This window comes from Ipomoea triloba, chromosome 10 (assembly GCF_003576645.1).
Source record: "Ipomoea triloba cultivar NCNSP0323 chromosome 10, ASM357664v1".
Classification (NCBI taxonomy): Eukaryota; Viridiplantae; Streptophyta; class Magnoliopsida; order Solanales; family Convolvulaceae; genus Ipomoea; species Ipomoea triloba.
The window spans coordinates 6,544,282-6,554,762 of record NC_044925.1 but is presented as its reverse complement, the minus strand read 5'-3'; the positions used below and the strand labels follow the sequence as shown (position 1 = coordinate 6,554,762).

General features: G+C 34.2%; 1 protein-coding gene across 1 annotated transcript; it reads right to left on the bottom strand.

The window, feature by feature from the left end:
* Window positions 1-5: 5 nt before the first annotated feature.
* LOC116031862 (cationic amino acid transporter 1-like) lies at window positions 6-3,014 on the bottom strand. Its single transcript, XM_031274191.1, has 2 exons — window positions 2,389-3,014; window positions 6-1,515 (listed from the first exon to the last, which is right to left on the bottom strand). The coding sequence occupies exons 1-2, from the start codon at window positions 2,798-2,800 to the stop codon at window positions 140-142; spliced, it is 1,788 nt and encodes a 595-aa protein (XP_031130051.1). The 5' UTR covers window positions 2,801-3,014; the 3' UTR covers window positions 6-139.
* Window positions 3,015-10,481: the final 7,467 nt, after the last annotated feature.

Genomic DNA, 10,481 nt, shown 5'->3' with positions numbered 1-10,481 from the left:
GTGTCTTTTGTTTTTTAAATGTTCCCATTTTGTTGAGATATAGAATATGTACACAACTGAAATGAATCCTTGATATAAGAAATAAGGTGTGGACATTGGACAGCACAAGTGACATTATATTTTGCAGACTATACTAATACTAATTCTGAGGAGAATTTGGAGCAGAAGGGGCAACATCTCCCTCCTCAATCTTCCCAACCTCTTGATTCTTTTCTACTTCCTTTGCAGTGTCATATGATGCATGAAGGCCAAAGAAGAGGTAGTAAATCAGAAGACAAGCAGTCCAAATACCAAACCTCTCGAAAGATTCTTTATCTATGGAGCCGAGGAGGAAAATGTTGATGGCAATGGAGGCAGAGGGCAGCCAGGGCACCAGAGGCACCCCCCACATCTTAGGATCGCGAGCATGAGGAACGAAGAAATAAATCCCCGCAGTTGCCAGGAACCATACCGGAACCGTTACACAGTAGGCAATCCACCCGTCGTCGCTCAGACCCCAGTAAGCAGCCGTGGCTATCGAAGACGCGAGGATGAGGAGGATGAAGAGGATGAGCTTGAGGCGGTTGCAGGGCGTAGTGACCCCAGCAACATAGTAGCGGCGCACCAGGAGAGCAACTGCCACGAGCATGAAGATGAAGAGTGTGGAGATGGAGAGCAGGTTGGCCAAAATGTCGAGCTTTGTGAACAAGGCAATCACCGCAGTGGCTGCCATCATTGTAGCGGTGGCGTTCACGGGAGTCCCAGTCTTGGCATTCACGTGGGAGAACCAAGGCGGCATCATGTGGGTTCGCGCAATGTGGGTTAAATACCGCGCTTGCCCAACCGCACTAACCAACAACACAGAGGTCATCCCTTTCAAAGCCCCAAAAGCAACCAAGTACTGAGCCCACGACCACCCAACCCTCTTGAAAGCGATCGAGAACGGAGCATTCTCATCAACGCTGTCATATTTCTGCATCAAGCACAGAGTAATCGCCATCAAGCAGTAAATAGTGGTAGTAATCACCATGGACCCCACCAACCCAATCGGAATATCTCTCGCCGGGTTCTTCGTTTCCTCCGCCATAGTCGAAACCGCATCGAACCCCACATACGCAAAAAACAGCACAGCCGCAGCCTTGAAAATCCCCCGGGGACCAAACGGCGCAAAGGGTGTATAGTTGCTGGCATCGGATTTGATGAGTCCACAAACTATAATGAACAAAATCACGATTGTGTGGATGATACTGGCAACGTAGTTGAGGCGAGAAGAGCCCTTTGTGCTGAAAATTGCTATGAAACAGATGATTATGCAAACTCCAACGGCAATGGGGTCGAGCTTGTTATAGCCTTCTGCTAAACTATGAGCTTTGATGAGAAAAGAATCGGGGTCCTGGTTGCAGAGAGTGGCCAAGTAAGATGTCCAGGAGCGAGACACTGCTGCTCCGCTGATCACATATTCGAGAAGGATGTTTCCGGCGGCTATGAAGGCCACAAAGTCACCTAACTCTACCCTTAGATACGCAAATGAACCACCTGACATAAATCATCATCATCATCATCTTTGCTTAACAAAATATTTAATTATATACATAGGAGCATTTGGTTCACGTTCAACTATGAATATCCAAAATCAGAATTAAAAAATAAAAAATTACAATCGGAGTAAAAAAAAGTATATAAGGTAATTGTAGAATTCGTACAAGTATTGGTTATACTCCTAAGTTATCATTGAGTTATACCCAGAAAGTGCTAACATATAACTTAGATACAAAAAGTGAGAATGACAACACTCAGAGACCAAGTTTACCATTACCTTATAATTTAGGGACGAAAATTGTAATTTTTTTTCTAATAATAATAATAATAGATAATTTTACGTTTGCTTCCTCAATTATTGATTATTATGCAATTTAATTCCCATTTAAATTTTAGTAAATGTGATCATCAACTATTCTATAATGTAACAAATTTAGTCCTTCCCCCAAGTAATCAATGTAATTCCTCAAAATTTTGAAATAGAGGGTGATATGAATTAAGTATTGAAAAAATAGCTAAATGGTTTGTTTTATATAGGAAAATGCTATTTTTCCTTCCAAATTTTCTCTTAATGAGGTGATTTTTATTTATTGGATGCTAACGAATTGATGACATCAGTGCTAATTAAAAAATAAATTTAGATACTAATCAAAAGATGAGGAGGATAAGTTTTTAGGAAAAATACAAAAAAGATTTATAGTATTGCTCTTTTATATATTAAGAGATTAGATTTATAATCTGGTATTACTAAAATTGAAAATGATAAACTAAATTGTATAATAAGGAGCAAAAAGTGTAATTATAGAAGGAGGAAAAAAAAAGGTGTGATTTGAAATTGTTGAGGAGCAAAAATGAAATTATGGTGAATACCTGCAACAGGGATCTCGACGGCGAACTCGGTATAGCAGAAGACAGAGAGCAAAGCAGAGATACCGGAGACGACGTAGGAGAGGACGACGGCGGGTCCAGCATCATCCCGCGCCTCCAGTCCGGTGAGAACGAAGATTCCGGCGCCGATGACGGCGCCCATGCCGAACCATATGAGATCCCACCACGAGAGAGTCTTCTTCATGTCGTGGTTGCTCCGGGCCTTGGCGGCCAGCTCTGCCTTGTCGTCGGAGCGGGTGAAAACCCGGTCCGCCAGCCGCGACGGAGTCTGTTTCAGCGCATTCACGTAGTTTCCCCAGCTCCTGAACGATTCCTCGGGGAGAAAATCGTCCTTTGTGCATGAACAAAACCGAGATCTCCTCCTCACTCCTGATTCTCCATTTTCTACCCCCATTTTCTCTCTCTCTCTCTCTCTCTCTCTATGTGTTTATCAGAAACGAAGATAAAAGTTTCTCTCCAGAACAGAAAAGAAGAAGAAGAAGAAGACGGCTCACGTATGTAGACCAGAAGAGCAACTATACATCACTACATCAGCATCGGATTTCGCGTATATATAGAATAAATCGTTATTTCTTATCCCAGGGTTAACCGTAAACATTATGTATCTTCCTCCAGTTGTACTGTTAAATTCTACCAAAATATACTTTCAAATTCTGCTCCCGATATGACAAAAAAAATTAGTTATTTTCAAGGTCCAAAAAAAACAAAGAAAGCAATCCTGTAAAAAGAATAAAAGGTGGAGTATAAAATGTGAGTCCACAAAATATTTACTCTTATTATCATTTTTGGTAAAAATTTTATGGGTACAAAAAAAATCTTTCTCTTAGAATAGAAATTTAATTAATAAATATTTAATAATAGGATTGAATTTAGTATAGTTACACGTGATTAGGAAAGAGAAAATGTAAGGTAGAAAAAAATATAATTTAAAAAATATAATAATAAAATACTATGAACCCGAGTCCAAATTCCAAGGTTGACCCGTCACAATTTACATATTGAGTGTTTACGATTCAAATTGTAAACATTTAATATATAAATTGTGTATTTTGGACTCAGGTTCACCTCGCAAGGTGGACCTGGATCCACAAAATAATTTGCCCAGGTTGCAAGACAATATTTTTTCAGATTGGGTCTTAACAAAACATGAATTTAAAAAACAAAATTGAAAAGTAAAATTAGTTTGAGTACTATTACTTGTCCCTCCTAAATTTACTTCTTAGTATTCACTTCTCGTGATACTATATTACTTGATTCGTTTTTTTTTTTATTCGACTACTATGTATTCCGTCTAATTTTTTTAACTCTGATTCAGGATTGTAGTTTTGTCACTTCATAGGTAATTAATGAATATGAAGAGTTATGGAGAATATTTTGAGGTAAATTTAAAAGGAAAAAATATTAATTTTAAAGCAATTTTGTAACAAAATAGGTAATGAGAAAAACGCATAGTAACCATATAAAAATGTACGTGCAAAGTAAATTATATTTTTATTTGATAGCTCTTAAAAGATATGTGTTTATTGGTGGCAAATAAGTTACCAAAGATGGGTTCACACTATTTTAGTAGCATGTGATTATTTATTTATTTTGTTGATTCCTTTTCAATTTGATTCGGATTCCCATGATTTCCTGCCTTGATGCATCTATCCGAAATTGCGGCTTCTCTTGCTTTGACTTTTCTTTCTTCTCTTTGCTTTGACTTTTCTTTTAATTATAGATGCTTGCTAATCCTTAGCTGGCCATATTTATAATTTACTTCTTTTCATTTACAAGGTTTCTATAATTATTGTCTGTTAGGTCAATTTGAGACTAGCGAGTCCAGTCAACTAATCAACTCTTATCACCTACTGTCCTACTCATCGAAATGCAAATAATATCTTAAGTATATAAATATAAATATAAATATAAATATAAATGATAGGTGACACGTCCGAATATCAGTGGGGCATTGACTCTTTGTGCTTCAATAGATTGAGAAAAGTATGTATGAAAAAAATTATATATGAACAAATATTATATTGTAATAGAGTCACTAGTACTAAAAAAAGTACACACACACATATATATAAAAGCAAAACTAAAAGCCCGCGGGGTCCGCCAACCCGCGTGGGGCGGGCTAGGGTTGTATGAATCCTAACCCGTGGGCCTAACAGGCCGGCCCGCAAAAGCCCGCGGTGGGGCCGGCCTAATGAGGCGTGCCAACCCGCTTTGACAATACTAGTGGGGGGGGGGGCGGGGGAGGGGGGTAGAGTGGCTGTTGGGTTTTAGGGTTCTACTGGTTTTTTATTTTTTTTTTTATTTTTTATTGGTGGTGTGTTGTTGTTTGTTTGTTTAAATTTTTTTGTGAAGATTGGCTTACCATTTTTAATTTTTTTTTTTTGTATTTGATCAATGTATATAAACAGTGGTCGAAATATAGAGTTATTTCCTAGTTATGGATTTGTGGTTCTTAAATTTCTGCTAATTCATTTTTTGTGTTCTTATTCAGTCATTTATGTGTGCATAAGTATATGTATTTTGGTATGGATGTATGTTATTTAGGCTGTTCTTTTTGTATCTTTTTAAAATTTTATAATTCTGTTTTTTTTTTACCTCATTCTAGTTTATTTTTGCAAATATATAGGGTGGTTTCGTGATTCAAATTTTTGAGTGCCAATTGACATTTAATTGTGTGCCAGTGTTATATATTATGTGCTATCCATGTGTAGTTGAATTAGCATGAGAGTTTAACATTTGATGCAACTAATTTCATCAATTGTACTATATAATATTCGCTATTATAATTATTATAATTATATATCGCTCTAAATATTATTTCACTCTGACTTTTCTTAAAGGATAAAACACTGGTTATTAGTAATAATTAATTGATCAGACATGAGATGCCTAAACGTCAAAAATTATATTTTGTTCATAATTACTTTCTCAACCAGTTGAAGGACAAAGAGTCAACAATTGCCTCCAAGAGACTCAAACCCACCCTCATCATCCATGTAAAAGTGTAAACCAGGACACAGGGTGCCAATAGACCACACGATCTTTGGCAAATTATCATATTCTTTAAGATACCTTAAATCCTTAATTTGCTACCTTTACGCATCTGACGGCTTCTCTCCTGTGTGGACGCATATTTTTCAGCTTTGACCTTTTAAAATCTGTGGGTACTCCACATGCTTGCTACCTGTAACTGGGTGTTGGACCGGGGGTTCATTTTAAATTTTAAGGTTTGAAAATAATTTATTGGCAAAAATTTGTGAGTAAGCCCATCTCAATCAATCATTTAAGAACATCTCATGAATCATTGTTCACACCACGAGTCGAGTCAAGATAAAAATGTAATATTTTTACTGAAAAATATAATACTAATTAAGAATAAATTATTTATTACTTGTAAGGAAAAGTGTAATACTTTTGAAAAAATATGTACTCCGTAATACTTTTATATTTGAATAATAATTCGTAAGACGATTTTAAAGAAGAGTCACGCTAATTTCTTAGTATACAAATGCTATATTACTACAGTATTTACTAAGAAGTAAGAATGAATGAGCCGAATAATAACAGGTACTCGATCTTCCCGAATCCTATTGAAGCACGAAGAATAATGCCCCACTAAGGTTCGAATATGTGACCTCCCATTTGGGAGAGTCATAGTTATGTTGTTTGACCACAAGGTCTTTGGCATATATGTATAGGGGTGTGCTCAGGTATGAACCCTCGTCCAGAAAAGAAATGAGAACTCTTCGCAATCGTCCACGTGTTCAGATCAACGAATCAGATGTAATTTTTAAAAAAACGATGTGGTGACATTTTCGTAAATAACTCAAACTTTGGTGCAAGTAATTGTGTTATAAGTGCAAGTAGCTAGTGCACATTTACAAGTAAAAAATGCAAGTACACAAATCACGCACCTTAAGAATGAAAACAACGCACCTTAAGAAAGAAAACCACGCACCTAAAATTTTAGGTTGACGCACTTAAGTTTCAACACTGACGCACCTTAAGCACACAAATCATGCACTTTAAGAAAGAAAACACTCACCTTAAATTTGATCTAGATGCAAAAATTATCAAATTGTCAACACGTTTTTTTTAATTTTGTTAATCCTAGACGTTGATTTAAGTAAGATCAATAGCTCAGATTTAACCGCACAACTGTACGGAACTGAATATAAATAGAGAGAGAAGTAGGTCGGGCAGTATTAGTGGGTTGAGTACTTGAGTGTGAACAAATGGAATCAGAAATTTGGTTCTACGGAGTATGATATAGTTGACTGCGACTATATGCATTCAAGTCAACTTTGGATGTGGAATACGGAGTACTTCTGAACTTTCAACGTCTGACTAAGACAAGTGCCTTTCATTTTTGCTTTTATATTTTTTTCTCTTTTTTAGAAAAATGTCAAGAGTCTCACAATGATGAAAATTTATATAATAAATATATATTTGAGTATTTCAAACATGTTGCTAAATTTAAATAATATTTGGAATTTGTAAAGTTGAAATATTATTTTAAGTTTAGATGAAATCTTATTAAATGATATTTAATATTTAAAAAATGATAATTGAGAAAAACCTCCTAAATTAACTTTACCAAAAGTTCAAACCACAAATTAAGAAACGGAGAGTTAAAATCACAAAGTTACAATGTAAAGTTGGAATCGAAAAGTTGGGACCGAAAAGTTAGAATCACAAACTTAGAGAGCAGAGTTCTCTTCGACTTCACATGCAATAAGAATATATACCGTTTAGTAAAATGACTTTCCGATTTTGCATGCTTTGAGTATTCGTACGCCAAAGTGAATTTTTGGTGTCTGCAAAGAGTGTTTTCACATGTTTCTCTCTCTCTCTATATATATATATATATATGTATATACACAACACACACACTATTGTTTTACCCGTGCGATGCACGAAAAAAAATTTGTTATTATGAATTTAAATAAAAAATTTAAAAAATAAAAATATAATTAAAATGTACAATATAATAATATAGTTAAATTTTCATATATTTGGTCAAGTATCTATTATCATAGCATACAAAATTAAAATTTTGTATGATTAATATAATCTCTAATCATGTACATATTTAGATAAATTTATAGAGAAAAAATTACATAATTAAATTGAATTATTCCTAATTGTATTTCATATATATTATAATTCTAACAATATGAATAATAACTAAGCAAATTATACTTAAAATTAAAAAATTTAAAATTTAAATTTTGTATATGTGATTTTAAACTCTGATCAGACGCATTTTCTCATATGATTGTGTAATATAGTGTGTATACAAATAATATTTATTAATATGTATGTATTCAAATTCTATAATATAATTTCTGTAATTATAATTTATATTGATATATTATAATTAAAATAATTAAATTTAGAAATTAAAAAAATAACATTTTAATTTTGTATGATTAATACAGTGCATAAGTATATGTATGTATGCATTTTTTAAAGGGGAAATCGTACTTTTGGTCCCCCAATTAGTACCACTTCTGCAATGTTGTCCTTATTTTCCAATTTGAACACTTTTGATTCCTCAATTATTGACCCGTTAGTCAATTTAGTCCTTCTGTTAGTTAACAACCATGACCTCCGTTTAGACCATGGGTAAATTTGGAATTTCACATGACAAGAAAATGCACTTTTGGTCCCTCTCCGAACTTCAAGTCAAAATATCAAGTTTCTCTCTCCGAAATTCTGAGCTTCTTCCTCAACCACCAGTAGGTGGCGGCTGGTGAAGCTTTTCTTTTTGTTTTGTTGTTAACTCAAAATTCTAAGGCATGCACTCCGTACAAAGCTTGCATCAAAACTTTCCCGTTTGCAGAATCTTTTTTCTTAGGGAAATTCAGGCTTTCACTGAGGCGGTCCAAGATCGCAAAGCTATTATCAAGTCGTGGGTTTTTGGATTTCACACGCTGCCTCCATCCATCCATCCAATGATGAACGGACTCGTATAAACTGCTTTGGTTCACCATCTAGGTTACGCACAGTGCACCGAAGGTAAAGATTGCATTGGTTAAGCCTCAAGATCTCATAGCTGAAAGCAGTGCAAATATCCAGCAAGCTCACACTATTGTCCATATAAACATCTATCCACTTATCGTCCCAGACACATACAGGAAGTTCGAGTTCAGTTACAAGTATTTTAATATCTGTATGAATTGTAGAGAGTGAAGCGATTGCTTCTTTCATCCACGATACACTTAGGGCATTTCCCTTGCCTCTGCATGTGCATAAGACTTATGAGTTTCTCTGCCAATGATTCCTCGGAAGCATTCAACAGAGTAAGAAGCCTCGGAGACAGGTGTGACTCATTTTATAATATAACGAAACTGCATAGAAATTGAGAAACCACAAGTGAGAACAAAAATCATATTGGACCACTACATTTTCAATTACATATCAAGAAGTAACAAGTGGTATTAAAAATCATCTTTGATTATCGGTATCACTTCTCCATAAGGGTTCCACTAATTGCTCAGCCGGATAAAAGATCAAATCACTAATTGAATGGGGGCAAGAAAATTAACAAAACTACATAAAATAAACAGAGTACCATATGACAGTAAATTGCCAAAAACTCTTAATAAAGCTCAGTTAGTGAGATGATTGCAATTCTGCATTAAATAATCCACTTTCAGCATGTTTGGCAAAGATTATGAAGTATAAATCGTAAAACACTTTTAACTTATTAAAGCCAACAACCATAACTAACTTAGGAATTAGTTTAGTGATTATTCACAATCCACACACGAGACCACAATTAGAATTTATGTTATGTGTTGTAAGAGCTACATAGACATGTTACAACTCTAAAGATCTCCCACTCAGGAAAGGGAATTTCGGAGAGACAAACTTAACATCAACCAAGCCTGGCTTCGGGTCGTTGAGGAAGAAGCTCAAAATTTCGGAGAGAGAAACTTAATTTTTGACTTGAAGTTCGAAGAGGGACCAAAAGTGCATTTTTTGCCATGTGAAATTCTAAATTTACCCATGGTCTAAACGGAGGTCATGGTTGTTAACTGACAGAAGGACTAAATTGACTAACGTGTCAATAACTGAGGGATCAAAAGTGTTCAAATTGAAAGATAAATATGTATGAACACATATTTTGTTAATTTTATAATTTTATTTTTAATTATATTTTATGTTTTATATTTTATTAATTATAATTAAGAAAATTACATTTACAAATTAAAAGAATTTAATTTTTAAAATTATATAAATTAATGTAGTCCCTAACTATATTACATATTTAGAAAAAATTTTAAATATTTTTGATTTTTTAATTAAGAACATATTTAAAAATATTTTTTAAATAAGTAACCATTGTAGTAATTAACGTGTATAATTATGCCAGTAATCACAATTCTATTAAAAAAAATGTGTATATATTTTCATATTGTGCAAAATACTAAATATAATATATGTCTACATAAATGGATAAAAAGAGAAATTGATAAATTTTTTTATTATATAGATATTGATAAATATTATATAATTTTTTTTCCTTGCACGAAAAAATATTCTTATTTTAAAATTTTACAGTGATATATGAGTTTTGTTTCAAAATCTACTTTGGTGATATTTTAAACTTTGAGTAACATTTGTGTGAGACAGTCTCACGGGTCTCAGTCTGTAAGACGCGTCAGATCTTTGATTAATAGGTCGGATCTTTGACCTCGTTAATTAAAGATCCGACCCGTCTCATGGATTGAGACCATGAGACGGTCACACACAAGTTTTTGCCTTAAGATCTTAAAAACGCGGTAACATTTTCTTAAATTACGTTAAAAGTGCAAGCAACAATTTCATATAGAGCGATGTATTAAAAGTGCAACAAATAATATACACCGAGTAACAATATTAGGTGCACCAGTTGTTATCATTAAGTGCATCAATATCAAATACGTTATCATTAAGTGCACCAATGTGAAAAAGGTAAATTACTTGCATTATTAAGCGTAAATGGTTACACTTTCAAGTGATTTTACTTGCACTTTTCGATCTTATCCGTTAGATCTAGACAAATGGATGGCTGTGATTGGTTCTCA